This window comes from Harpia harpyja, chromosome 4, assembly GCF_026419915.1.
Source record: "Harpia harpyja isolate bHarHar1 chromosome 4, bHarHar1 primary haplotype, whole genome shotgun sequence".
Classification (NCBI taxonomy): domain Eukaryota; kingdom Metazoa; phylum Chordata; class Aves; order Accipitriformes; family Accipitridae; genus Harpia; species Harpia harpyja.
The window spans coordinates 59,563,984-59,588,860 of record NC_068943.1 but is presented as its reverse complement, the minus strand read 5'-3'; the positions used below and the strand labels follow the sequence as shown (position 1 = coordinate 59,588,860).

General features: G+C 38.9%; 1 protein-coding gene across 12 annotated transcripts in view; it reads left to right on the top strand.

Moving 5' to 3' along the window:
* Window positions 1-24,877, top strand: part of EHBP1 (EH domain binding protein 1) — a 231,446-nt gene that overhangs the window by 167,255 nt on the left and 39,314 nt on the right. For 3 of the 12 annotated variants that reach the window (XM_052784229.1, XM_052784233.1, XM_052784228.1), the window contains 5 exons: window positions 10,373-10,520; window positions 17,612-17,728; window positions 20,896-21,023; window positions 23,685-23,826; window positions 23,977-24,083. In XM_052784229.1, the coding sequence (XP_052640189.1) occupies window positions 10,373-10,520; window positions 17,612-17,728; window positions 20,896-21,023; window positions 23,685-23,826; window positions 23,977-24,083 (642 nt within the window). The remainder of the gene's footprint in view (window positions 1-10,372; window positions 10,521-17,611; window positions 17,729-20,895; window positions 21,024-23,684; window positions 23,827-23,976; window positions 24,084-24,877) is intronic. The other 9 variants (XM_052784234.1, XM_052784232.1, XM_052784239.1 and 6 more) reach the window with 7 other exon arrangements.

Sequence of the window (24,877 nt, the reverse complement as noted above, 5' to 3'; positions counted from 1 at the left end):
TGGTCTCATTTCCTTGATGGCAAGAACAAACAAGTTGTTTTATTTAACATTACTCAATACATGAAAAATAAAAATAAATCTGTAACTTTCCAAGAAGGTTCTACATCTTTTGACTTCATATTTGATCTGTTTAAGCACTTTCTTACTATGAAGTTGTGATATTCCACTGTACAAAAATACTGCTATAGACAACTCCCTGACGTAGCTGGGAAAATAAATCAATTAGTGCAAGTAAACTCATTTCTAAGAAGAATTAGTATGCGCTGTCAGTTTTATACCAGGAGCGATTTCATGAATAAAGTGTAACCTTTGATAATGCAAGACAAATGTTATGCAGTTTGAGTTTTAGATACAAATGCTTGGGATTCTTGGCTGAATTTTATTGCTGTTACTTCAGTAATCTGTATCTATTTACACCATTTAAGCATCCAGCCTAAATATATAAATATGCAGTTATTTATTATGTGGATGTAAATTCAAGGTGCTGCGTCGTCTGCAGCCATAACATTAACTTGTACGCTCACAGAAAATAGGCTGTCAATTTATTAACTGAATTTTAGGATCATCTGATCATTAGTTCAAAAACTTTAGCATCTTCTATCCATTTATAAATATTAGCAAAAAAGTGTCCTAGTGTTTCAGAGCTATCCCTTTGTGTACAAAGCAAGACCCAGGTTTCTTAGCATCTGGAATGCTCTTTTTCTATTGCTGCTAATAACTGTGGACGTTTTCTGTGTGGATGTTCAGTACACGCTGTTGTGAATCCCAGGATGACAGCGCCATTACTTAGAGCTGTATTTTGCATTGCCTATTCTGTTATTGCTCAGCATGCACAAGGGTAGAGTTAAAATCTTTATTCATTTCATTTTAAAATGTTTCTTTTGTTCTCCTTATCATGTTCTGGCTTTCCCAAGGATATATGCCTTGAACGAAAAGTCACATGTGCATTACTAATTGTGTGCCATTGTATTTACAGTTCCTAGTGGTGGCACTGTGAAGCTACTAATTCTTTTGCTTCACTTGATGTAAAATAATCTGAGTGTCTTTGATAGCAGTGAAACAGTATTAATTGTTTTGTACATTTCTTGGTCACTCTTCTTAGGTGGTCTTCATAATCTATTAGAACTTTCAGCCAGATTTTTGTAATGTCATGCCTCCAGCAGTGATTAAATTGGTAATTAATGAACAGTCCTTGGCAACATAAACCACATCCCGTTAATTTTCCCTTTTGAGTTTTTAGAAGTTGTCGTCTCTGTCAGAAAGCATTGCGCCACCTTGCTACGGCCCCTTGGCATGAAACCACAACGGCTTGATTTTTTGCAGCCATTAGTAGATCAGAGCAGTAATTTCACAGTATTTTGGTCAGGGTAATTATAGTACCAAGTACCGAGTAGAGTTGGGAATTCACACAAGAAGTCCAGAAATACCAGGTGAGCTTCCTTGTGTTCACTGGGACGTTATGATTAGTTTAATTGGGCTTTGTTTGATTTCAGCCGCAGAGACTCTTTGTGCCACGGCACTGCAGCCACTTTCCACTTTAGTGTTTCTGACTTGCATTGACAGGAACTGGTGCAAAAATGAACTCTTTGAAGTGGGACTCTTTGGAGAGGGCAACTAAAAAAGGGGAAAAGTGACGTGTAAATAGTTTACTGTAGCAAAGCTCAAAACCACACCAAATACCCTGCATTTTGCAGGTGATGTGATTCAAGATCTTTTATGTTTTCAGCCAGAATGGATATTTCTACTACGTTCGTGCAAATGTTTAATAAATTACTGCATTTAAAAACGCAATCTTTTTTTAATCGCTGGCTTTTATATAGCACCTGCTGTTCTACCTTCCTTTGAAGATACAGTCGTTTCTCCCACCAGAAATACTGCAAATCATCTCTTTAGTCCTGCAAACAAATCTGGGCGAATGCATTAATGAGACTGCAGCTGCACTTAGTAGTTCACATGTCACAAAATAGTAGGTAAAGGCATTCATACTTGAGTGACTGACTATAGGTGTAGCAGCCTTCAGCAGTACATTGTGCACATTAAAGTTTAAATAGTCACTTGCCTGTTGGCTTCTGAATGAAAGGACTGTCACTGGTCACTTCTCCTGAAGCCTTAATGAAACCAAATAGTTTGCTACGAGTTTGGGCCTAACCATTGGGGTGTTTCATGCAGTCTTGTCAGTTGATGTTCATGAATTGACTTGAACGGAGATCAAAGTGTTTCTCAAAATGGAGAAGCGGGGAGAGAGACAGCTCCTTCAATTGCACCACAAGAGCTAATCAAGCCATCAGTTCTTTATGCACTCTGCGTGCCTTTAGAATTTAATACCCAATGGTTTGTCCGGACAAATTGAAATTCAGGGGTTGGGGGGGTGGGGGGCTCCTCATCCCACTGCAAATAAAATACACACTTCACTCTCCTGGAGGGTCGTTTTGATAAATTTTACAATTTAATGTAAAACTGCAATGTTGATTAAATATTTGGGGTTGAAAAAAAAAGTTAAGGTAAAGGATTCAATGGGCATTATACGCCTTAGCGCTGATTAAAGATCCAAGTTTAAAGTGAAAGAGAAACTAAACTCAGTGATTTTTTTGTTTCTTTGATTGCTAATGAACTTTTTTGCTGAAACATTTTAAATTGGATTCAGAAGATAGTTTTTTGAGTGTCAGTTAAAACAAAATCATGTGAAAATGCCTCTCTCTCCCTCCCTCCCTCCCTCTCTTTTTAATTGATATGATTTAGGCAGAGGAAAATGGTAAGGGGGATTTTTCTATTGCAGAAGCAATTTTTAAGGGATTTAGTCTTATTTAGCCTGAAGGTCTTCACACTAATGAGAGCACTTAAGTTACGTCCAGGCGTTGATTAGACAGCTCATCTATCAACTGGAGCATGAGAATTTGTATTTTAGGTACCTTTTCTACATTATAAATATATATGCTTTTTTTAATTACTTTCGACTTTATTTTCCAGAAATTTTTAATTACCTTCTTACACATCCAAGGTGGCTGTAATGCAGCCGACAGAGCACAAACAGTAACAGGGAAATACTCTACATTTGATGAGAAATAATATCAAAACTGTATCTGTAGCAATTGGTGTGCCAAATGCAAATTGCTACCCAGACACATTCCTTAAACTGCCACTAGCCCCCTTAAAGTCTAAATACATTTATTCAGGGAACAAGGAATTATATATATTAAAAAATGCCCATCCACCACAACCCCCCAAAATTGTGAACACTCGCTCTACCTGTAGGTTTTTTTGCCGTGCTTAAAACACAATAGTGTCTTAATTATTTTCTGAACCATTCTGAAAAGTATAGCTTTTGTAACTTTTTGACATTTCAGATTTTAAAAAAAAAAATTAAAACGTTGCCACCAGCTTGCACTATGAGCAGCCTGTAATAACAGTTTAAAAAGCTTTCTGAACTATTTGACAAGATTTCTTAGTGCTGAGGCCATATGCTGTAGCCTTTAAGCTATTTCTTCCTATCAGTTTCATTATCACCTGCCTCTGAGTCTCCAATATCATCAGTAAGCACATGCAGAATCATAATTATGCCATGTACAAGTTCTTTGATAACATGTACAGTTTTCTTCTTAATTCTTTATCAAATGCATTGATCGTGGCATGTGTGCATTGATCCAGGTCCACCATCTGGCTGTGTGTGATAAGCACAGTGGCATCTTTGCATTTCCACTGTCATTCATTGCGCTACAATTTGGCTGCAGGGGAGTAGTGGCTGGGATTAGCCCTGTTCTGCTACTTACTTGCATTTTAAGTTGACACCTCTACAGCGGCTCAGACCACATTACAAACTGAAACACATACGCACGACTTAGTGATGTGACACTCCTCAATAAGCTTACTCCACTAGCTACTCAACAATCTGTAATTGGATTTGTAGGAATAACAGCAAAAGATTTCCTAAGAATTGCTGGGGACAGAAGGTGAAGTTTTCTCATTATTGGCAAAAGGCTAGGTATAGATCCTAGGCGATTGGTATTTTCCATTAAAAAAAGCTGCCAGCAGTTTGCAGGACATTTTCAAAAAAACCCAGCAAAATAGGATCCAGGGAGGCGTAGGGTTTGCACTTGTTCTTTCCATTCTCATCACACACGAGCAGACTGGGATCCCGCCACCCTCCCATGAAAATTAAGAGAAGGGGGGGGTGGAAACAACTTTCAGAGGCACCCTGCAGCCCGCTCTGCTTTGTTCAGCTGGGAGTGAACCGGGAGCATTCCTCAGGAGGGCATGTCCTCCTCCCTCAGCGCGGGGTTGCCTGCCCGAGAAAGAAGCTTCCCAGGATAGCAGACTGAAAGATGCTGCTCTCCAGCTTATGCATCCCATATACTTGCCAAAAGTCTTTGTTTCATAATGCCACTTTTTTTTTTTTTTTTTATTATAAAGTCAAGTTTACACAAGAGAAAATCCCTTAAGTGGAGCTCGATGAATGTTGACTCCTACAATGAGTAAGCATCTTTTTTAACTTCTGTCTGTAACTCAGCTGTGGAAAGGCACAGAAAATACCATCTTTAGACTTATCAGTCTGAGATGGGACATTATGCCCTGTCTGGATGGTGGCACTATTTTAGAATATTTCTCAGGCTGCATGCTTGAGACCTTGTTTGTGGGTAATGCCAATAGCATTGACAATCATGGTGACAGGCGTAACAAGCTTCTGGATCCTGACGCCTTAGGTAATTGTTGTCCTTAATTATACTTCCCAGATGAGGGAGAGCACAAACTTGCCTAAGCAGAGAAAATTCCAGGGAAGAAGTTAGCAGAGGGCTTTGTCACTGCTTTTGGTTTAGATCGACTTTCTCAATGATCTTTCTTGGGAGCCCCGTCAGTAGGCAAGGCTGCCCTCACATTGTTCGCTGGCAGAGCGCCTCGCTCTTAGTATTGGTGCAGGCGAGCGAGAAGAGGAGAAAACAGAAAGCGTATTTGGAATTAGATATTTCAGCCTGTCCTTAGAACTTGCTGTAGAGCCAAGTGCAGTGTGAAATAGAAATGCTCGCCTTGATCGTCACGTAGATGTGCAGCTCCTAAAGGGTTAAACGGGTTAAATCTTATTTATCTGAATAGAACTGCAGGGCTGTTTTGCAGAATGCTCTTGCACAAATACCTGTGGTTCACTTTGACGTTACAATTTTTGTGTTGGTTTCTTTACTTTAAATACTTGAACTGTTAGACCTTTTACTTTTTTCTCCGAGAAAGATGTATTTGTACCAGATTAGAAAAGCTAAACTGTTTCTTTACATTGAATAATCAGCCTGTCATGACAAATCTATCTCCTTCTGCATGAGTAGGTGCCAGTTTGACTAGCTTCTTTTAGGCTCACACTGGGTTTTAAGCTGGATCCATGTGCATGACTGGCAGTGCATTTGTTGGGCCAGATCTAAGGAGCCAGAGAGCGTTCAGCTCCTTTTTGCCTACAAAAGAGCAGCCAGACAACCAGCAAGAGGCCTTGGATGTAGCACAAGGTGATACTTACTTAGTCAGCCATTCTTTTTTTCAAATATATATATTTTTTCATTCAGTAAACTAAGAGTTTCTCCATTTCACAATGACATGAGGAATTAAATTATCAATGGATTGTTTTTCTACAGCCAGAATTCTTCACACCAGAAGTACTGTACCAAGTGAATTGTAGGTTTTCCAGAACAACATAGATTATATTAAAAAAAGAAAGAAAAATAAAAAATTGCTGGCTAATATTTCTTTAAAAATATTTTCTTGGTTTAAGGAGATGTTTTCCATTTTACAGCCCCACAACCCCATTTTATTGTGAATTTTGGGGGCTTTTTTTTCTTAAAGGGGACAGCTTTGTTAAGACATTGCTTGTGATTCTTCCAGGTTTAGACTTTGGGCTACTTCTGTTTTCATTCTGTCTTGTCTCATTAGTCCATCAGTGCCATAGATCGTAAGCCAATAGCTGCTTCTTTATGACAAGTGATTTGATGCTTTTTGTGATAGACATTCATGAAAAAATATTTTCAAGTTACATACAGTTTATTGGTAGTAAGGTAGCTGATGTAGACACCAGGCAGAAGGCAGAAAATATCTAAGATGTTTATGTGTTTCTTTGCTGACCACTTTCTACAATCTGACTAGCTGCAGAAATCCAAAGCCAATGCACTTTCGTTTATGTCGAGTGTTTTCTGCTTAGCAGTTCATGTTTTGCTCACTACCTGTGTATTTTGAGCTGTTCTGAAACGGTAGTAGAGACCAAACATAAATGTGGTCCCCAGGGTGATCAAAGATTTAATCTGACCAGATGGGACAAACTCGAGAAAGATTTTGACTTTCCACTCTGTTTTGCAACAAGAAAAGCTGATTTTTTTTCTCTCATCCTTTCTTTGTTAGAAAAGGCAGAGATCAGGCCATCCCCAGAGAAATGAGCAGGTGTGGCCATTTACAAGCATGTCTGGTTATATTATAAACCAACATAAGAAAAGTTTGAAATGGTTTGAAAAGATCTGCTAAACAGTTTTAATGTTTCATCCCAAATCCTATTTACTCAAACAAGAGCCAATCAAGGTCACAGTAAAACCCAGCCTGCCCAAACCTTTAAAGCTCATGTAATTTTTTTTATTTTTTATTTTTTTTTTATTCTGTCTTCTCTACTAACTGAATAGGTACATTTTGGTAATCCTTGCCTCTGGACAAGCACAGAAGTCTTTTTCTTTCTGAATGGCTAATAACAGAGCCGTTCTTCCTGTCTAATGATGAAAGAGGTGGCAGTCAAGTTCTTTCTCTCAGATGTACTGCGCACTCAGGGCAGACCACAGACAATTTTGAAACCTACAGCTACAGGAATCGCTCCCCCTTATAGGTACAATTCTGGTTTAATTTTGTTGCTGTGGAGTGTCACTAATTTACCACTTTTTTTTTTCTCCAGTCTATGGACACAGTAAAGAATTTTCTTTTTAAACATCAAATAAATGCAGCTCACAGGATTTTTTTTTTTTTTTTTTTTTATGGGGAGAGGATAATACGTTATCAGACTTCTGGTGTGTAAACTCAGTTTGGATCCTCCCAAATTTCTGCCAAAGGACAACTGAAAAACCCTGATAGAGGTGTTTGGGTTTTTTTAAATGCGAGAAGATTGCAGAATTTTTAGTGATTTAAGGAGATGGGTTTTATGGGTGTGGGTAGTTGGTTTTTTTCCCCTGCAAGACTCCACTGCTCTCAATATTTTACTGAGTTGGCTGGCTCTCAGCTTCTGGCACTGCCGAGCGACATCGCTGGCCAGGTGATGATCTCGGAAACTGCCCCGGCAGTGTTTCACATTTGAATTTACCCTCCCAAATCCACGGCATCATTTTTGGCCAAAGTAATGTCAGTCATTGCCATCTGCGGCGAGTACAAAAAGGACCCCCTAATGGCAGCCATTTTTATTTGTTTCTTAAGATCCAAAGGCTGCTGAAAGAACAATTGGATAAAGTTGAGGATTGGAAAAGCGTGATTTTCTTGTTCCAGTGAAATGAAACTCCCATCCTTTTTTTCTTCCCCTTCCCCTTAAAAGCCGGAGTCTGCTAGGGGGTTGTAGCTGTGTCAAAGCCGTTGGGATGCCACTGCTGATCACTTTAATTACTAGGACTAAGGAGGATAAAATTAAAAGTAGCACCATTGAAGCAGTGGAAGAAAGCTTGCCGAGATGTCAGCGAACTGTGAAATATAAAAATTGCATACCAATACATTTTTATAGGAGGGAAACAAGGAATTACATTACTTATTCTTGAAGAGTTTGTCCTTAAATGGTGAAGTTTTCCTTGCTGTGCATCCGCGTGGCAGATTTTTACACCATTGCAAAGTAATTGGGGGAAAATAACAGAGCAAACTTTAGTGTCTCTGGCATGTCAGGTTCATGTCAGAGGGTAAAAGATTTTACTGAGTTTTCTCTTCAACTGTACAGGAAAAAAATCACTGTATTGTGTTTGCATGGTCCTTTCTTGGTGCAGATCTTCTCTTTGTGTCTCTTTTTTAATATCTATGTTTGTGCCTCTATACCTCTCCCAAGTGCTTTCCTTTCCAAGATCTAGGGGATTTGCTGTTTAATAATTGTTCTGTACCTCAAAACTTAATCTGCCTACTTTTTCTACGCTCAGTTTCATTGCTCCTTCTACCAGTGTTTCCTCTGCCAAGCTTGGTAACCGAGGGTTCAGATACCTGAATTGAATTTAAGGAAGAACTAGCTGGTTTTTCTCTTATCCGCTGGTGATGATTGGCTTAATCAGCACAAACACAAGCCACAATAATCTGTTTGCTTGGAGATCCCCGGGATGTTAATGACTATGCTAATAAAACAGGATACAAATTCTCTTTCAAGAGGAGGGGAGAAAAGGGGGGGGGGGGGGAATCAGCTTGCTCAGTTTAGGGCACATTTGTCACAAACACCTAACTGGCCTTATTTTAAACTACTTGGGCTACGGTAGATTAAATTGTTTGACGTTAAACCACATGGGAATCTTAATTATAAGTTTTGCACATTTCTTCTTAAAAGTAATTTAAATCAAACTCACAAGTTCCTGTAACCTAGGAATTACAAATAGTAGAGATTTGAGCAGTTTTATTTCATGTAAAATTCAATGTAATTAATGTTACTGAATACCGCGGGTCGAAATAAAATCGGTTGCTATGTCAGTTGGCTGGCTAGAAATTAAATTAAATTAAATTGATCTATTATAGTGCATAGAGGCGGGGGGGAGCTTTCTAGTTGTCTTTCTAACGTGTACTTCACCAAATAAGTTTTTGATAGAACTGTTGCTCTGTGCCTTCTGGGAAGTTAAAGGGTGAGAAAGCAAACAAAGCCAATGTGCCATCCCGCTGCCTTGCAGGGCCCAGGCAGAATTGTCTTTCCAGGGGAAGGACATTAGGAGAAAAGTAAATCAAGGCAATCTGATAGGGAATCAGGGTTCTGTCACTCAGAGACAAGATATTGTGCTGTGTCCATATACTTTGTTTACTGTAGGGTTTTATGAGTTGTAACCTGCCCGTGCAAGCTGTTAATGAGGCTAAATCTTGCTGCTGGAGGATTGAATTACAGCACACCTCTGGGCTAATGGTTATAAACAGAAAGTCCCATTAGGGCTGCATTCTGATTCAGTCATTTGCATTTTTTCTATTGTGCCAAGAACAATGCTGAGTAAATAGCTACAAACAAACAATTTACATGGAAATGGGTAAAATGTACCTAATTAGTATTTTGCGCTTGTTTTATTAATGATTGCTTAAACTAAATAGCACTTAGCAACAGCTCTCACCAGCATCTGCAGGTGTGGGATGCTCAGTTTCTGGGTTGGTGGGAAGGCTGCCAGGATGGCTCTCCAAAATTAGGCAGTTTGTTATATTCCACTTAGTTCAGGTCAACTGCCTATACCTGGGTTTTATCCTGTTCATTATGTCAATAACACAAACATTGGCAGATTTGACTTAAAGCCAAACACTGTTGCGCTTATGAGCATTTCTAATATTGAGGGGAGGGGAAAAACAGTCCTAACTTTGAAAAAAAATCATATTTTTAAGGTGAAAATGGAAATTGTTTCCCTTATGGTTTAATGCTTTCTTAGAGCTATGTTTAAACACATCTTTTTATTAATATTTTTTTAGTATGGTGAGTTAGGCTTTTCCAAAATTTCATGCGGTAGAGCTTCGCTCATTTATGTAACTGAAATATTATCATGCTTCTAAGATAGTTACAAGCTTTAGTGGGAGAGCACTATCTGGGATGGTTCCAATATAATCTCTTTAATTACTGACCAAAGCCCCACTAGTAGGATGTTTTAAAGCAATGCAAAGTATTTTCTGCTCTGGCATCTATTGTTCTTTCATTAATTTTCATTAGTTTATTTTAAAAAAAAAAGTATCCATTGAAGTTGAAGGATTAGATTCCTTTTCATGCCTCAGATTTGATGTCACTTTACACTTGAAGCCAGCTTGGTGACTGGAGTAACTGAGAGCAACATCTGGCTTCTCATTTCAGTTCTGTGAGAGAATATTACTCAAACAAGTAATTCAATTTAGTAAAACCATTTTTATAGCCATGGTAAAATTTTTGTAGTTATTACTTTGAGACAAAAGTGTCTGAGAATTTTCATCAAGGTGTTTTTATAGAACATAGTTTATAAATGCTTTAAATTTCAAATAATTAGGTTTCTAATGCATTAATAATTTGGGGAATGCTTTAAAAAAATCTGATTCACAGATGTCTTTAAAAATTGTGGTGTGACACCCAACTGATATCGAGCATCCTATTTATAATGTGGGCCAAGCACCATGCTGTAAACCAGTTACTATCATGATGATCAGATTGAGAATGAAATTGCATTTCTGTCAATTACTGAGTTGGCAACTGTTCAATATATCTTAGCAGCAAGATGAAGAGCGGCGTCGGCAGCTGAGAGAGCGAGCTCGTCAGCTAATAGCAGAAGCTCGATCTGGAGTGAAGATGTCAGAACTTCCTAGCTACGGTGAAATGGCTGCAGAAAAGTTGAAAGAAAGGTCAAAGGCATCTGGAGGTGAGCTGAGGAACCTTGTATCTTATTCCTGTGGCAACCTAGAAACCAGAGACCTTTTGGGGTATCACTTTTATTCACACTTCAAAATGTTGTTGTTTATCAGGTGCATGTATGAAAAGACCTGGCCATAGGTATGTTTCCTAAATCAGGCTTGTGTCACTTAATTTCCAACAATTAAAAGAAAAGCATACATGTGATTGAAAGAAAAAGATGTTATGTGAACAAGTAGCTCATGTTGGCCCATTATTTATAGATTTGTCATTACCCACAATTATTTAGAATTTTATGATTGTTGGTTAAAATCTCTTCAATATATATATTTATATAGGACCATTGACATAATTTGGGGGGAAAACAACATTAGAAATACTTAAGAAACTTTATTTTATATTAAATGTGTTCAGAAGACTGCTTGGGAAGAGAATTTTAAAGGCGGCCCATGGGAGGTGGGGGCAACAACCTTTTGATTTTAAATTGCAGTCTTTTGACATACCACTTGCCTTTACAGGTTTTGAGTTGTAATATTGCTATAATGTTATTAAACTGACTTTGAAATGTTATTAAAATTCATATACCTGCCAGTGCTACGAGTCGAAGTAATGTAGTGTCACTCAAACTCAAATGGGTGCTGAGCACACGTTTCAGTACAGGCTTCTTGCTCTTTTAGTATCTTCTACCCATTCTAAGGGGAAATTGTGTTTCTCATACTAACATGTAATTGTAAACCAAAGTGTCAGGAAAATCCAGCTTTAAGTTCACGATGCATGTAGATTCAACAACAGTATTGTTTTCTTCTCTATTACATGTTTTTTATATGCATATGTATTTAAATACAGTCTTACCACACTCTAAACCCTACACTTCTGTTCCATTTAACACCCAAAGAGAAAAGCAGTGAGTTATACATCTCCCTTTGGGTCTAGTCTTCAGTTTTCTTCTCTTTGCCCAGTAAACCAAGCTTGCCAACCTAATTCTCTTTCATGATAAATAGGGAAGTTACATCCTTGATGGGGAGGGAGTAAGACAGGCTGAGCAAAATGACACAGTGCTTGTATATTAATTAGACTATGGTGTTCTTCATCCCTCTTCACAACTTATGACTCCCCATCCTATGTTATTTAATTACTTCCTCCTCACTGTTTTATCGTACCTGTACATAGCTGTTCCTGCCATCTCTCCCCTCCAAGGAAGGTACAATTTCTGGGTATATCCTGAGTGCTCAGCTGGATAGTAGTTACTCTGTTTTGTGGCAGTGACTCACAGGTGGTGTTGCTAAATATCCCAGTATGCTGCTTTCTGGGATGTGGCCTTCCTTGTTCATATTTTCCTCTGAATTTTGCCGTTGCTCTTCCTGCTCTTCATTCAGTTCATAAACAGTCTCAGAGGTAACTGTGCACTGTGCATATATAAAAAAAAAAAAAAGTCTATATACATAAATACTGCGCATGGACTCAGAGCTTTTCAGTGTTATTAAAGGAGGAGACAGTATCAGTACTGATGACAACTTGTTTATAAAGTTATCACCACTATACCTGTTGGGTTTTAACCAGTATAACAATTGCACTGCTTTCTACTTTTGCACGTGCTTTGAGTTATCTCCTTGGTTTATATTTCCTACCTTGATTTTAATTTGTTCATACAGTAGTTTGGCCAAGCTATTTGAACTTCTCTTGGACTTCCAGTTTTTATTCCCTTTCTCCTTTTATTCCTCTTTGCTCTTTTCACGTCAGTGTGCATTTTATAGCACTTCTTTCTACTTACTCATTCTCAAAAAGCTTTCCTTATGGCACATCTTCTACATACTTTCGCCACACTGCTGGTAATGTCAGGTGCCACACCAGATCTCCACTCAAGAAATTGATTCTTCTAAAATAGAGTAGTTCCGTGAAATGGCACCAACACTTTATAAACCAAATAAATTATAATTATTTCTGGGTTTAGTCTTTTTCCATTTTTTATTTCCACCAAAAATTAGGATTTAATAGACAGTCTCCTTATTACAAATGGATTGTGAATATTGCCCCTGACTGCATTCACACGTAGTAGGGTTTTTTTCTGTGTATAGTCCTGTATTCCCTGTACAATACCCAAGACAAGCTTATAGTAATATCTTTTGTCTTCCAAGCTCTCTTGTCCATTATGCTTCATTAATCTCTTCTTCAGCATTGATTGCTACGTTTTAATTTACAAAAAGGGAATGTACCAAATCATTTTCCTCTCTCAATTCACTTATTCCAGAAAAAAGTGACATTTTGGCTTTGGGATTTTGGAGTTTCTAAAGACTAACTTCTTGCTTACTATTGTAGATGAAAATGTGATCCCTTTCAGTGTTTCTATATGCTCATTAAGAGTTCCATGCTTTGGTGCTGGTGCTACATTCTCTGTTAAAAGGCTTTATTTAATCATGGTTTGAAAAACTCAAATGCCTATGGCAAGTTGAAACTTTCCTGGATAAGCAGCATCCTTTGCTATGAAATCTAGTCTTTTTCATAGGTTATTTGGCATGTGAGACAGAAAATACTTCTTCCTGCCAACTGCCAGAGGGTTTGGGATGGCAGCTTCGAATTTATTAGATGTCCTACTAGCTTCAGGCTGATAAGCGGATGCCTTGAGATGGGTCCAGGGACAGTATCGAGATAGGAATCCAAATATCCTCCCTTCTCCCAGCAGTGACGGGACAAAGGAATTGACATCTTATCTAGGTAGTGTCCCCATGCAGTAGGACACCCGTCTACTCTTCTGGGATTTGGGTAATGTGTTTTCTTTACTCTCTGGCACATCTCCATCCTTTATTTGAGATGGTGTCTTTGTGAGGATGTGGCTAGGATCTGGAGGTGGTGAGTAGGCAGTGGAGGGAGGGAACAATGGAGAGGACAGGGGGTAAGACAAGCACAATGTGAAGAGGCTTTGGGGAAAAAAGTGCCAAAAATAGGCAAAACTGGGAGGGGAGAAGAGAATGAACACAAGATCAGCACAGACGAGGGATGTTAGAGGAACAGGAAGGGAAAAACACAGGAGAAGCAGCATCCAAATATATTGTAAGACAAAAAAAGTTTTCAAAAATTTTGGAATTAATAACAAAAGTTGGAAAGGTGTACTGCAGTTAAAGAACTTAGGAAAGAGAGCCAGCTGGCATTGCATTGCACTTGTATGCTTAAAGATTTCAGGGTACATTACAGATTTTACTTCTGAGGCAATGATTTGGAGGGGAATGTACATGGTAGCTCAGGCTTACTCATCATGCTTAGTCTCCAACTCATAAAACAGTGTTAAGTTCTCGATTTAATATTTTTAACAGGCAGTATTTGTATCTGTTGGCAGTTACTGCTGCACTTTCTTGTCCTGACATCTGATTTCTTGTACACTGAACCAGTATTTAGACTCTGCATTTCTTCCATTCCCCACTTTTGCTTCCTTTATTACTGTTCAGATGCTCCTGTCAAATCCTGTAGCCTTAAAGTGAACTCTGTACCTGAAAGTAAATAAACTAAATATCTGAATATCCACAAGCCTGAAGGACTTCCCAGAGACAATCCTGGAGGCATCTTCCCTAAAGAGCAAGTACTGTTCATGCAGCTCCAGTGGCAGCTTATATATGCTTCTCCCACTAATGTGATCCAACCCCCATCAATGATTTTACCTCTCTATGAAAATTGTTCTTTTTTAATTTCATCTAGAAATTGATGCAGTCTGCTGCAACTCTTTCACATGTGGGCAAGCTTAAACCAAGTCAAGAGAATATCAGTTTAACCACAAATTAAGCCTGAGCTGAATCTGAATAGTAAAAAATACGAGCTATAAAATGCCTCTGGATCTTCTTTTCCACCAATATTCTGGCATTTCCATTTGGTTCCAAAGGATTCTTATTTCACTCTCTTCAGTCCAGTCTGCAGTCCAGGCTGTGTAGGTAATGGTCAGTGCTGTTTAGTTCTTGACTTAATCCTTCATCTTTAATTTTGCTTGTTTCTTCACAACATAGTAAGACTTTGCTGTCTTTCTAGGATCCACATTTACATACTTTTCAAAGAAGAGTTCTTTAGTACTCTTCTAAATACATGCCCTGGTTCTAGACCAAGTGCTTTAAGTTTTTCACACTAGTAATTTGTTCTTTTCATAAAAGATATCTGTTATCTCTTCGTCATGTTGTTCCTTTTATCATTTATAATTGCAAAATCTTGTTGTAACATGCTCCCTAAATACATTTCCCTTTCTAATACACTGGAAGAACATTGGACTGGAAAAAAAAAACTAGAGTAGTTTAAAACAAGGAATCTGTAGATTTTGAAAGATATTTGAAAATTTGTGAAATTACTTCAAATGAATGCTTTTAATTGAATTTATTTTATTTTTTTTTTAATAAAGTGTAAATGTCCAGATAATCATATTCAGTTGAAGCCTGCTAACTTTAAATTAAATACTAGGTCAGGTCATTGTCTGACACTAGGAACTGGTGTCTTTGACATTCCCATCTCTCTTGTTACCTAAAATGGTGGTGTCAAAGACAGTGCCTCTGATCTCATCTCGCTATATTAAATTAAAGAAAATCAAATAATCTAATATAAGCATTCCCTTAGTATCCAGCAGTCTTAAACCCTGTCATCTTGTTTAGATTGTTTTGACACATCCAGCGTCCTGCTGGATGACTGGTAGTTGTGAGCTGACCTTGTGAGCTGACTTCTTTGGGTGCTTTGGGAAGTCATTGCCTGCCTCTAGGCTCAAGGTGGATTTGGTTTCCCTCTGCCATGGCAGTGTCCCTCTTTCTTTCTCTTCCACCTCTTCCAGATGTCCGTAGCCCTTTGTTGCTGTTAGCCTGGTCGTGCTTTCAGTGTGCCACCGTGAGCTCCAGGATGTGTTTGAGAGTACTGTGGCCTGAGTGCCACTGAATGTCTCTAACACCATCATGAAGGATTTAAAATCATGTGAGAAGTCTAGCTCCTCATTAGAAAATGTAGAGATGCTTTGAAGAAAATTCAAAACTTCAGAATTGTTGCTGTTGCTGCTTTACCATTCTCTGTTTTCTCTTCAGTCTGCTTTTTACCCTATCCCTTTCTCCACTTCATCATGATCACGCTGTGCCCTTCTACTTTGTTCACCCACCTCCGTGCTACCTGAAACAACTAGAGTCCAGATCACAGAACCTTCTATGTGAATTTAAGTGGGAACAGAAAAGATGTCACAGAGAGTCCTGAGTGTTTCTGCCCACCCATTTGTACACCTGAAGCACCATCTCTCAGGTCCCAGGTCCGGTCACAGATCCTGGTTTGGCTGAGGAGAGGTGGTGTTCTCCATCCATCAGGCTCAAGCTGGGGCAGTTTGGAAGAAAGCTGACTCTTCCAGGGACCATTGAGAATTAGTGGAGAGGAGCCCAGGGAAGACATGGTGGTCAGCTGAAACGGAGGGGTCCTACTTCACTGATTGCTGCTCCTTTATACATGCAACGGATGTTGAGTAAGACACTGAAATGGAAACTTCTTTGCTCCTGTCTGTTGCAGCAAGAGCCTTAGCCTGAATCGGCAGAGGTGTGTGAAAGACATTGATTAATTACAGAGGAACTGAGGGAGCAGCTGGTTAAAAAGAGTAGCAGACATACAAAAAAGTCAACAGGCTCCTAAAATGGGAATTATAGGGACTATGGAGATAAAGAGGTAAAGAAAAGAAACAACTGTATGACCTTTGTGTCAGCAGTATGGGCCTGAAGTGCAAACTTCAGGTCTGGGGATGAGGTTTAGTGTATTTCAAAGACAGACAATGGGTGATCAGCACCAATCCTGGTCCAAACTTCCCCAAACTTCTGATATTCAGGATTATGGCATCTTGGTGCTATGTTTAGGATCCTTTTTGTTTATATGGCGTTTGAATGTACCAAAGTACTGTAATTATAATTAGTATTTTTTCGTATTGTGAAGTGGTTTAAAGTTCCTTTAGTTACTATTTGTGTCTTCTCCAGACACACTCCAGCCTTCTCTTTTTTTGTCATTTTTACACGCATGCATGCATACATAGGGAAAAAATGTTTGTATAAGTCTGAACAAGTGTAGATAGCATTTGATATGAGACTTAAAAGTAAGCAAATACAAGGCAACTACATGCTTGGAAAGTACTAATCTAGCTTTTATGGACTTTAACTTCATTATATATTTGTATTGAAAATGTGAGTCAGGATTTTTTCTGGGATCTGCTTCACATTTCAGCACTTGCTATTTGATCTTCCTCAGGTTACTTACTCTTTCTGTGCCATAATTTACCTACATCATCATCATAACTGTAATTATAATAATCACCTACTTCGTAAAACATTATGGGGCTCATTTACAAGTGATATTCATAAGCTGCTCTGAGAAACTTGGTAAAAAGATCCTATAAAAAATATACAGTATAATTACAATTACTATTTTATTTAAAATATATGTAGCTTACAAACAATGCTGATTCAAAGTGGTGCAGTAAGGCAGCAATCTGTGAGTGTGCTCTTGCTACACCTGAGGTCAGTGCTTGCTAAGCATGATGTTCCAGGTGGCAGTTTTCCTCCTTGTATCAGAAGTGGTAGGAGACGCTAACACCTAAGCAAGGTACAGTGATCACTGGTCTGTGATATATTGTGCAAAGTAAGGAATGGCAAGTCTCACCAAGCTGGGAACTCAGTACCTGGAGCTGCTGCCTTTCTCAAGAGTGCAGCTCCCAGGTCGTTCTGCTGGCCAGACCCATCCAAACCTGCTGTATGCCAGCTTTGGCACCCATTCTGCATTAGAGAGAAATGGAAGCCTGGGGGAAATTATTTTGACTCGAGTTATAAGGAAAAGCACATGTGGTTTTCAGAGTTAGCCAGAGATTTAGTGCAGAGAACAGCCACTGCTGAGGCCAGACTATACCTTTATTGTAGCAGGAGTTTCCAGCAGAGCCCCCTGTGTGTCTATTGAATTGCATCAGTTTTACGATAAATCCATGAGTGGACAGAGTGAAATCTCCTTCCAGACTTATTTAGTGATTTGCATTTTTATCATAACTCAGCTTATTCTCTAAAGCATTCATTTTTTTTAGTGATATGCATGTACATAAGAAAATACTAACCTTAATGCTGTATGTTCCTACAGATGAGGATGAGGATGATGATAATATTGAGATAGATACTAATGAGGAGGTTCCTGAATGCTCTGTTACTGGAGGTGGAGATGAGCTTACTAACCTAGAAAATGACCTTGATTCAATGGGTAATTTAAATAATGGCTATTTTGTGTATTTTGCATGACTAACACTCCATCATCCTATAAGTACTGATGTGCTGCTTCTGTCTGTCATAGCTTTATTCCTTTGTGCCTTTTCAGGTCTTTTAAAGCCTAATGCTTATTCTTTTTGAATATTTTGCATTCACGTTTAGTTGAAATTTAAAATCAGCAACAAAATCATTATTTCCAACAATGGCAGATTTAAATGTCTCTTGCTGTTTGATGGGGAAGGGGACCCCAGGCCAGATTTGTAAAGCAGAGCCACCTGAAATCACCCTGCCTGGATTGTCCCAGCAAACCAAGGTAGACAGGCCAGAGGAGTGAGCAATCGCGTTGGTGAGTACAGCTGCCGCTCTCTGCACTGACATCCTGGCCTGTCTGCTCAGTGAAGAGAAGCAAACATGCCTCAGTTTCCATGTACGTTTGGTATCCCTCCAGTTCCTTCCTGAGAACCAGTTCTTGTATTTATACCTTGTTGCTCCAGTGGGGACATGGAGGTATAAATCTGAACAGAATTAGTCCTACTTACTTTACAAAGTTCAAGTAATAGATTTTTAATAACACATTTTAAACGCATTCATATTCTTGTAGAAATACTTGTATAATCTTAGCACATGCTGGTCAAGTAATAATAAATGATAGTAGTGGTATTTCCCCTTTCAAAAATTGTAATCGAGCAAAACTGGAGTTCAGGTTCCTCCATAGATCTTACAAGGGAGATGCTTATTTTAAAAGGCACTAGATCTTCCAAGATGTGAAGGTAATTGCCTATCAGTAAGGGGCTCCTCTGCTCGCAGAGAGTTGCTGAAGGAGTTTGTTCTCTGTACAAGTCTGCCTGTTACCAGTGGCCCTGGGGAGTGCCGAGGGCCTCTTTGTATTGTGGTGTGCTTCTCTGCCAGGGCGTTTCTGCTCACTACAAGTTAGCTCAAGCCCGGAGAAGTGTGGCAAGCACAGGATAGCATCGGGATAAAGGCAGTACAAGAGAGAACTTCTTACAGCATCCTCCGACTTGGTTCTGCCCATGCCAGCTGGACCGAAGTGTGCAGCCCATAATATATTAAATCAAAACACTTCATTTAGTGTTTGCTCTTTGTAAATTAAACCAACAATGATGTGTATATAGCACTTTCTTTCTAGTCTTTTTGGATTGTGAAAGACTTGAGTCATGTCCTTTTATTTTTTTTATTTGAGGATTTCCAAACACATAAGAAAATATATTTAGTGTTTCCAGCATTTGAATTAAGCTGATTTAGAGCAGAATCCTGTCAAATATTTTTCCAATAAATACTGGTTCATTTTAGGAGAAATAGAAAATCAGTAAATGAATATTCCTGTCACATAGTCTCAGTGACTTATCAACATTTATTTCTGTGGGTCTTTTTTCTTGAGAGATACCTTCTCAGAGATACAAACCCACTACCCAACGCTTCATCTCCACCACGGAAAGACGTTCTGGAAAAAACCTGGGACATCATTTTGCAGTTCAATCTGCACAGTAGTCAGAGGTACAAACGAGTAAGGAAGGGGACAGGCAATAATACAGAAAGCAGTCTAATGCTGTGATAGAAATCAGTGTACAGAGATTTCACTGGGATTCTGCCAATTCATACCAAGTTCTAATGAAGGCTGAATCTCCTGGGTGCACCTAAGTGCAGAACTGTAAGGGACATTTCACATTTGGGATCATTATGACCATCTTAATTAATTTGTCTGCTGCTGAATCTTAGACCCTCCCATCTGTCTCGAAGAGAAAACTGTTTTTACTGCCAGTTGTTGGTTTTAAGTATTGCATCTGTCTGTCAGTACTGCTACCATACGCTGCTGTGAATGTATCTGATAAAATGTGAACCTCTTATATCATAGTTATTACACAATGTTTATGTATAAACCCATGAGAATGTGCATGTACTTACATGTAAGCCTCAATTAAGGGCACCCTGACTGGGTGTGCCAGAGGAAAGGGAAACTATCCTTCGTCATAAACCAACCCAGCCCATTGCTGCTGGAGGCAGGCATCATTTGATTGCCAGCATGCCAAAAATATTTCAGCTAACACGAATTGGAGCGCTCCAAACCTTGGAAGGAGCTGTGCGGCAAAACAGTCATGGCTCCACTTCCCACACCAGCTAGAAGTCACCAGCCCAAAGTGAAAAACTCGGGCTGTGCCTATAGAAAAACATAGCAACTGCTGTTTCCTCTGTGTTTGACCCAAGGCCCAGATGTACGTGCATAATATACGCAGGTGATGCTGCATTCGCTCCATTGCAGGGGCAATTTCTCATGTGGTGCTGCATGTAGAGTATGTCTGGGGGCTTCTGTGCCAGCATTATTCTGCCTTCCTACCCAGAGTTAGCTCCATAGATCTGCGCTGTGGTTTGGTATTAACACCTTTCTCCTTATTACGTGTGTATGTGTAGGTAACTGTGTATGTGTAGGTGTGTTACAAATTCATATAGTCAACGCTCACGTACAGAATGAGCATTATTGGGACGTAAAATTCTCAACTATTATTTCTTTGGACTCTGATCCAAGTTGCTAAAACTGATGAAAAACTTTTGGGGACTTCGGCAGACTTTGAATCTGTCCCTTCCATGCAGTTATGAAGTGTTTTACGGCTCTCCCAGCTTCAACATACTCTATAAATCATAGTAAAATATTACTAGAAAGCTGTCTCTTTTGATACTGAAATTTTATCATTCAGAAGCTGTGCCAAGGAGCCTTAGGATGAATTAGTAGTTCATAAACTTGAGGGGTTATCAGTACTTAGAATATGTGATAAATTGTTATATGTCATCTTAAAATAAATGGCTCTTTAAGTGTGGTTTTATGCCAAAGTATAGGTGTGTACAGGTTGGAAGTAAAGTAAACATTGTCTACTTTCTGTGTTTTTTCATCTGCTGTCTTCAAGCATGTTTACTTGTTCAGCTGAGTGCTACATACTTTTTTGAGAAAACTTAGGCATTATCTATGTACGTTACACAAATCTATGCCAATCCAAATTGCAGGAAAAAAAATGTCTTCTAGTTTTTTCCTTTTTTAGTTTGAAATGATAGCAAAGTGAATTAAATCTACCTTTTAAATTGCTACATTGTTGTAGTGACTCTGCATTTAAATGCATCTCACTGTGTTGTATGTGGTATTTGCATATTTAGCAGAACAAAACAGTAAGTTGGTGGATTTGAAGCTGAAGAAGCTCCTAGAAGCTCAGCCACAGGTGGCAAATTCACTCTCCAGTGCTGCTCAGAAAGCTGTAACTGAGAGCTCAGAGCAAGACATTAAGGTAAGTTTTGATTAATGCTTTTGTCTCAGTACCTGTGTTCCGATTTCGGGTGTGTACTTTGTGAGGAGGAAAATGATTTCTTATCAAATCCTTCACGGTAAGAAATGCAGAAAATCTTCGTGGCAGTGCAGTTGCATAGTTTGCAATGCACTGGGGTTTTTCCTGTTGATTAATCAACACATTTTCCTTTTTTTTTTTTTTTGGTCTTGATACTTGTCATTGTCCTAACACTAACAGATATAAGAAGCATCTCTCAATTCTGACTGCTCAGGTTGTCACTTAAATCAGAAATGCAGCATGGGCTCCATCCTGCTGCTGCTGGTACAATCAGCAGCGAGACTGTCCCTGACTTTAACAGGAGGAGGATTGGACTCTCAGGGATTTGCTTCCCTCCCAAGCCTGACCCTCTGTTTTCTCTCCACTAAAATTAAGCCATAGTATACTTTAAAGGCATACATACTTGGGTGCTTGACAACGAGTGCTTCTGAGAAAAATAGACACGAGTCTGTGGTGCACTCAGTCGTTTTGCCTGTTCTTAATGTTCACCACTTCAGCATAAAGCACACACCAATCAATTTTCCATTTCATTTTCTTAATTAGACCCCTTGTGTTCTTACTATTATTTTTTTTTTTTAAATAGTCCCTGTATGCCATTAATATCCCTATGGCTCTGGGGCACTTCCAGTTGGGTATAACTTTTCACCCACCTGCAGTCTGGGGGGAAAGCACTGCTGACTGAAAGGATTTCCTTCCCCAGATACAGAGATGCTTTGAAGTCCCAAAACAATGACTTTCATTGCTTTTCCCTTACACTGTCGGTTCCTATAAATTGGTGATGAAAGTGTGTGGCAGCAGCAGAGGACTTTCGGTCTCTATCTTTGAACAAAAGGAAGCCTGGATCAAGTCTGATTTTTGCGTTCAATTTAGCTTTCTGCAGTGGATTTAATGCAAAATGAAGCTGGCCCAAGAATAATACAATGGATTGAAAAGGCTAACTGAATTAGTGGGCTTAGAGGAATACATTTGTAAAGTGGCAGAAGTCCCCAGTCATAAAAAGGTTTCTTAAAATGGGATTTACTGGCTAATCACACTGATATTTTAGCATGTTGCCAAGCCTAAAAAATTAGTCATGTTTGTTTATTTTGATAAAGACTCTGTTTTAGGTTGTCGGATGGTTATTGTGGTAATAACACGAAACCGCCTTTTATTTAATCAGAATCATAACCACCTGATTAGTGCAGCTGAAAAGTCATCCGGGGGTATGAGCAATACTTTTTAAGCTCAATTCGGCAAATGACACACAGGCCACCTCTTAGGGTAATTTGGTATCACCTTACCTAACAAAAATGGTATTTCTCTTTATAAAAAGCTTCTGTGAAGGAGTTGATTTTTTTAAGGTACTCCCACGAAAGGTGCAACTTAACAGTTTATCTCTGTGTGCATCTTTCTAAGGAAGAGTTGGAAAGCGTCATTATAAGGAATATATGGTGTCCATCTGTTCTCATGGAGCTCTTGGCATTGAGGTGGATTTGTTTTTTAATAAAATGCAGTTTACACGTTTCTAAATGAGGCATTCTGTGTTTGTGGAAAAGGATAAACTGTTACCTTCCCTTGGGGATTGTGTATCCCCGGCCTCCTTGAGGCTAGAGAATAGGCCATTGGAGAACTCCCTCATTACCGATTGTCTCAATGCAGAGGAAGGGCAAAGTCTTGGTAGCTTTTGATAACCAGTTTCAGCATTCAGCAGGCTTAGCTATTAGTCATGCATCTTAGCCTTTCCCTATTTACTTTCAAAACACTTAATAAAAATAATAAAAGATTAGGTATAAAATGAAATATTTGTTTGGTACACAGCACCTCGGTATCTGCATTTTCCACACACTGCGGTGGTTCAGTCTTCTGGGATATTTCATGTTGATAGAATCATTTGAATTTGTTACCAGTATTAACATAGGAAGCCCTGGAAAAGATAATTGTAGTTTCCTTAGCTGTAAAGGGCTTACTTACAAATCTGGCTTTGGAAAGTTATAGCTGATGAAATGCAGTTCAGTGGGATAGTATTATAATCCTACCTTTTAGCCTTCATCCAGCATTAGTAGTTTATCTCAATGGGCATAAAATTAGAAACTAGTTCTTCTTGTCATACAAGTCTGTGGGACTACAGAAAAGACAGATTTCTTTACCGGGCAGGGAGACAGGCTAAAGGCAACACGCTTTTAAAACGATACAGATCGTGTTCGGAGTAGAGACGCCGCTACTTGGCAGCAGCATGCGCAGCGCTTGGCAAATCAAAGTTGCAAAGGAGTGATTTTTCATTTAAAATCGGCGTTGCTGGCAAATGCTAGTCACAATTAATAGGTCTGACTGCTAAGTAAGTAGAGAGTCCTGCAGGAGGGTGCCCACATAGCAAAAAGCCAGTCATTGCCACCACACATTAAACAAAACAAAAAAAAACAAAAAAAAAAAAAGAAAGGAAAAGTTAATCACTCTTCTCCTTTTTTTCTGCAGCTGATACTTTCATCCTATATAAGCCACAGCCCGAGTTGTGAAATCCTCTTTGGAAAAGCTGTGTCCTGTCCCCTCACTGAAACGTACCTTTCGAATTTGTATCTTTCCATTTGTAAACAAAAGAAACTGTTGTGTGTCTGGTTTTTTTCCTAGCAGAATGGAACAGAGGAACATCGTGCTGAGCAATTACAAAAAGCAGCAGAACGGTTTAGAAATCCTGTTGTGTTCAGCAAGGACTCTACTGTCAGAAAAACTCAGCTCCAGTCTTTCAGTCAATATGTGGAGAGCAGACCAGGTAGGAGAAAATATAAAACCTGTTTTCCCATCTTATGATTTAATAATATTTAACAATAAATATATGAAAACCTGATAATGTAAGTCCACATTTCAATACATAAATATCAAGCTTTATAATAATTTTACATGTCTTTCCCCTTTTTTCAAGAGATGAAAAGGCAGAGATCAATACAGGAAGATACAAAGAGAGGAAATGAGGAGAAGGCTGCGATAACTGAGACTCAGAGGAAGCCATCAGAAGATGAAGTGCTTAATGTATATTAATTTTTTGTCTGGTTTCATGATTGCTGATAATTCCAAACTGTATGTGGAAATAGTGCCTTTATTGGTTAAAATGAGATGTTAGGTTTTTTTAGATGTCAATCTCCAGTGCATTCAAAGCAGAGTGAGAGGGGTGCACTGTTGAATTAGTCTGCAGTGTGGTGATAATTGTCAGATAAAAAAAAATGAATTTTTCAGAGTTCCACAGCCCCAGCTTCCTTGAGACATTTCCATCAGGGCACTTCCCATAAAGAGATTCCAGTATTGATCTACCGGGAGGATTTTAATTATTACAATAGCAGATACCGCAGAGCTGCAGTTAGAGGGAAGAGTCACATGAGACCTGCTAGAATTTCTCAGCCAACCCATTTTGTTGGCTTGGGTTAATGGGTGTTCAACCTTTCCATTATCCAGATCAGCCGTGAATTACTAGCTGAATGATGTTTGCATTAATATAATATATATGGTAATTTCTTCACTTAATTAACGGGGAGGTTCAGCTCAGTAGGGGTATGGGCTGATCATGTGTAAAATTGATTTGTGAGGGAAATATTTGATAGACCGCAGGGAGAAAGCTGGTTTTGATGGACAGCTGCGGGACAGAAGCAGGAAGAACAAGTTTTAACCTGAATTTTTTTTGTCTGAAAACACAACACAGCCTTTGATGGTAGTCGTTTGTTGCTCTCCACAATTTATCTAAACACATTTGTCATTTTTGCTGAAGCAATCTAGAGCTGAGTAGCGATTTTGTACCACTGTCATATCTATACCAAAACATCAAACTTTTT